The sequence below is a fragment of the Echinops telfairi genome, unplaced genomic scaffold, assembly GCF_000313985.2.
Source record: "Echinops telfairi isolate 266 unplaced genomic scaffold, ASM31398v2 ScPeMD7_12;HRSCAF=54, whole genome shotgun sequence".
In the NCBI taxonomy this organism is placed as follows: domain Eukaryota; kingdom Metazoa; phylum Chordata; class Mammalia; order Afrosoricida; family Tenrecidae; genus Echinops; species Echinops telfairi.
Genome location: NW_022103909.1, coordinates 1,904,175 through 1,908,788, shown reverse-complemented (window position 1 = coordinate 1,908,788; position 4,614 = coordinate 1,904,175). Strand labels below are relative to the sequence as shown.

The 4,614-nt window shown below is 51.5% G+C and overlaps 1 protein-coding gene across 1 annotated transcript in view; it reads left to right on the top strand.

Moving 5' to 3' along the window:
* Nucleotides 1-4,608, top strand: part of SLC4A8 (solute carrier family 4 member 8) — a 64,078-nt gene extending 59,470 nt beyond the window's left edge. Inside the window, exons 22-24 of the mRNA XM_030884740.2 lie at nucleotides 398-489; nucleotides 3,052-3,147; nucleotides 4,053-4,608. Coding sequence (XP_030740600.2) covers nucleotides 398-489; nucleotides 3,052-3,147; nucleotides 4,053-4,065 — 201 coding nt within the window. The 3' untranslated portion in view covers nucleotides 4,066-4,608. The remainder of the gene's footprint in view (nucleotides 1-397; nucleotides 490-3,051; nucleotides 3,148-4,052) is intronic.
* Nucleotides 4,609-4,614: the final 6 nt, after the last annotated feature.

The following is a 4,614-nucleotide window of genomic DNA, read 5'->3' as shown; positions in this document are numbered from 1 at the left end:
CATGCATCGGGATCCAAATAAGGGCTATATTACTACTGGATAATAATTCTTAAAAATTGTCGTAGGTATTTCTCTACCGGTTTTGTTTTTGTATTCTTGGTGAACTTCTCTGACCTGTAGAATTTCCCACTTCTTGCTGAAGGTCTCCGTCGACGGCTGCGACGTGTCCCCTGTCCCCTGTGCTTGCAGTCAGTGGCCCTGGATTAGAGGCCCCATTAGACTCAGGTTCTCTCCCATCCCACCCAGGGCCCCCTAGGTACAAATACTGGGTTCATTCTTTGTGCAGTGCGTCAGGGTTCTGAACAGAATTCTAGTCTCTCGTAATAGATGTGAGGGAATTAGGTAGGAGCTGGCACAGAAGGAGGAGAAGGACTAATGGTCATGTCTTCTCTTCCAGGAAGCTGAGAAAATGTTAGAGATGGGGGGAGACAAGTTCCCCTTAGAGAGTAGGAAGTTATTAAGCAGTCCCGGAAAGAACAACAATTTCAGGTAAGACTTGCACAACACCTAGGCGTTTTGTGTTTTGGTTATTACATAACTGTTCTGGCATTGTGTTGGGTGGGGTGGGATCACACTTGCAGCCGCTGGGGTCAAGAACCGAGCATTCAGCTTCGCCCCCCTAGCCCCAGCCCCTTCCATCGCCCTTTCTGTCAGAGGTTTAGTTAACACCTGCAGTGTGCCAGGTGCTGTATCGGGCTGAGGACCGCAAGGAGATCGGCGGTAAGGCAGCCAGTGTACTGAGGCCTCCTCTGTGCCAGGGTTGTGCTTATGCGATTTCATTTAATCTTTGTAACACCCCCTCTGGTATAAGTCTAATTATCCACATTTGTTCAAGGGAGGAAACAGGCTTAGAGAGTTTTAGGTAATTAGCCCAAGATCATAAGTCTGCTAAGTAGAAAAATTAAGATTTAAAACCTCATCATTTTATTTCTCAAATTGGTATCCCTTGCAAAGGGGCTGTGTTGGGCTGGGCTGCTTAGAGAAATGAACCTAGGGACACTCAAATGCATAAAACATCAAGAAGTGACTTTATATCCCGAAGGCTTCCCTGTGCAGTCCGAGGAAGTCCATGGGCCCCATGCTACCCAGGCCCCCTTCAGACTCCCGTAGCTGCAGGCTGATGACACACAAGGTCAAATGGGCAACACGGAGCTCACAGGCTAGTGGGCACAGAGTCACGTGGATCCACGGCTGGTGGAAGTGTGGCTGGGCACTGACGGCCCTCCTGGTCAGCAACCCACACAGGACCACCCCTGGAGGCAGACAGAGTCCCAGAGAGGAAGAAGTCCTAGTGTCTCCCTCATTCAATAAACCGCTCTTCAAGGAGGAATCATCAGGCTGTGACCTGGCTGGTCGGATGGCCTCCAGCCTTACACTTTCACACAGGTGCAAGTTGACATAACTCTAACTGCCCATGGGGGCACGCTGCCACCTTCCAAGGTGAAGAAGGTCGTGGTTTCTAAATTGGAGCACAGGCCTTTGGAGACGGGTACAGACAGTTCATCCCAGGCTGGACCCCACGTGGCCTCTCTCGTCCTGGGACTGAGCCCTGGTGGCACGGTGGTTAAGCACTCAGCTGCTGACGCACCCATCCGCAGTAAAGATGACTGCTCGGCTTTGTCACCAGACAGAATTGTAGTGAGGTCAAAATGCCCTTGGATCTCCCTCTTGACCCAATGGATAATTGTCCCAGTTTTGCTTTTTTGTTTGTTTGTTTTTTTAATTGAAGTTTTCTTTGTTTCATTCTGTTGTTGGCCATTTTGTATGTTTTGTCTTGTTGGGGTTTTGTATGGTTTTCCTGCTTATGAAACTCAGGATAGGTAAACCTATAAAGATAACAACTGGACTCATAGTTTCCAAGGGACTGGCAGGGGAGGTTGACAGCAAGTGGAGAGCTAAGAATGGACACAGGACGAAGAAATGCCCTGGAATCCATAGTGGTGATGGAGCTATTGGAATGCAGGACATGTGAATTGTATTCCCGGGGAAACTGCTACAAATAAATTAGGGTTTTCTATCGGGCCGTGCTACTGTGCCCTGTCGGGTCACCTGGAGTCGAAATGAGTGTAAAGGTTTATCGACCTGGGAGCCACGGAGGAGTGAACTGGGTGGTAGGAAGTCCTCACTGCTGCCCGAGGCTCTAGCCCTTTCTCTCCTCAACCTCATGCTCACCTCACATCATGGGAGTCGAACCGCTGTCTGTGGTTTCACGCTGATGGCTTGTTTCTACGTTGGCATCAGGATGCACAGGCTGTAAGAAGCCCCAAGACTAGGGGGGTACGGACACGGCGGCAGCTGAGTCTTATAGAGCCTCGATCATTTACTGCAGCATCACTGAATGGATTGCAGGTTCTACTGAGGGAGACGTCCAGGGATGTCTTTGGTCCTTAATACCCAGCCTTCCAGTGGTTATTGAAGAAGTGCCAGGGCTTGAATTCCCGGGCTGCCAAGTAGAAATAAGGCTCCTTCTCTAGCAGGTGTTGCCTCCTCTCTTAACCTTTCACAAGGAAAGCTTCGGAATAGTCTGGAGCTCTAGGAGACCGAGGACCTGGATTCAAAGTCTGAAGGCTCTACTTGCTGGTGTTTGACCCTGAGCACAGTCCTGTGTCCTCACTGTGAGACTGAGGGTATTGGGATTACTCGTGCCTGTTGCTGTGATCAGTAAGGACTGTGAAAGTGCTCTGTGAACTGCAGACGGCGAAGGCGGGGTCATAGAAGTGAGGAAATGAATGAAGAATGGGTGCGATGCGAGCCTAGCCCGAGTGCTCATCACGTGGCCCTGGTGCTACCTCTGCTGGCATCACAGCTTCTTCAGAGGGACCTTTGGAGGAGGGCTGGGGTCTGGGCGCAGGGCCACCCAATACTAGCTCAGTCCTCGTACCACACCCCATGGGCCCCTGTCCTCTTCCCATTCTGGCCTCGGGGACTCAGATCTGCCCCCAATGCTCCTGGTAACCAGCTCCCCTTCCGGTGGGATGGGGGGTCGTTAGAGACTGAAATGTGTACTTTATTTGTAAGTCTGACAGTTACTGTCATAAACCTTGATTTCAGATGTGACCCCTCTGAGATTAATATTTCTGACGAAATGTCTAAAACCACAGTCTGGAAAGCTCTCAGTATGAATTCGGGGAATACAAAGGAAAAGAGGTAAGGAGAAGGTGAAAGCCGATTTTTGGCTACTTTTTAGAATGACGATTATGTTGAAGCGAAATGGGTTTTAGTTGTGGGAAACGTGAAGTGGTTTGCTCAGTGGCTCCCAGGACTGGGCGGGCGGAACCCCTGCAGAGTAGCTTGGAACCTAAACAAAACCCAGCCACTGCCATCGAGGCGATCGCACTCAGCACCCTGAGAAAAGGTTTCCACAGCTATGACTCTTGATTGCTGCAGACAGCCTCCTTGTTCCCCTGGGGAGCGGCTGGTGTGTTTGAACCGCCGATCTAACTTCAGTTAGCAGCTCAACATTCCAAGTCTAAGAAAAGTACAAATATTTTGTACATAGTCGAGTAGACCGGTTATTTTGAGACGCCCACTTATTAACGCAGACGCAGAGGCAGGATGGAGCCCTTGTGAGATGTATATTCCTTTCGCTCTTCAGTTCTTCTCATCTTCCCAGGGTGGCGCGAGTGGTCAGCCACCGGCCACTTGCAGAAAGGTTGGGGTTTCAAATCCACCCAGAGGCCTGGCGATCTCCCTAAAGGCCACAGCCTTGCAACCCCCTGGGGCACAGTTGTACCCGCCTCGTGCGCTCCTCTGGGGAGCAGCAGAAGTGTCGTGAGCAGGCCAGCTGCGGCGACCTTCCTCAGTGCCTGGGTTACACTCCATCTGCGCTGCCTGTCAGTGAAATACAGGAGCTTGCTTCCTTCAGAGGAGAATCCAGGCAGCTGTCGAAATGTATAACACACGTGGTTATTTGTAGTTGAGAACTAGTCTGCTTGTAAATGAACTTAAAATATAGCCGGATCCAAATTGTGGCGACATCTTCAAAGTCTTGTGTTAAAAGCAGGAATGAACCATGTGTTCCCTTTTTGTCTAATTGTAACTCTTTTATTCAGTATCTTCAACTAAGAGACCCTGCTGGGATGGACGGTGTGGCCCATGAGTGCATCGGGGACGTTCTAGCTACAGAGAAGGTGGCGGGTCTCTGGGAGAAGCAGCGTGGCCCCGCCTGGCCCTGTCCTCGGTCATGTCAGAGCCACGCCCATGTCGAAGCGGTCAGGTCTCCGCGGTGTGCATGGGAGGGCGTTCAGCCACCCCCACACCAGCAGCCCATCCCCAGCTGTGCACGGGAGCGGAGCCCACTTCCCCTTGGTACGGCTGCTTCTCCTCCTCCTCAGAGCTGCCGCCATTGAAGACCCAGCTTCCCATTTTTCAGACATTTTCTCTAAAACTTCTGATGGCCAGATGTGGATCCATCCTGCCACTGAGGATTCTGTTCGTGGGGCCCCTTCCTTAAAGAGGAGGTCGGGAATCTGAGGGGACCCGACAGATAGGAGTCTGAGGGGACCCGACAGATAGGAGGCGGCCCTCCAGTTCTGGCAGCACAGCAGAGGGCCTGGGCGTGACTGCCACTCTGGGGCCAGCTGGTCAGACCCAGGGGGTGTTGGGAAGCGCTGT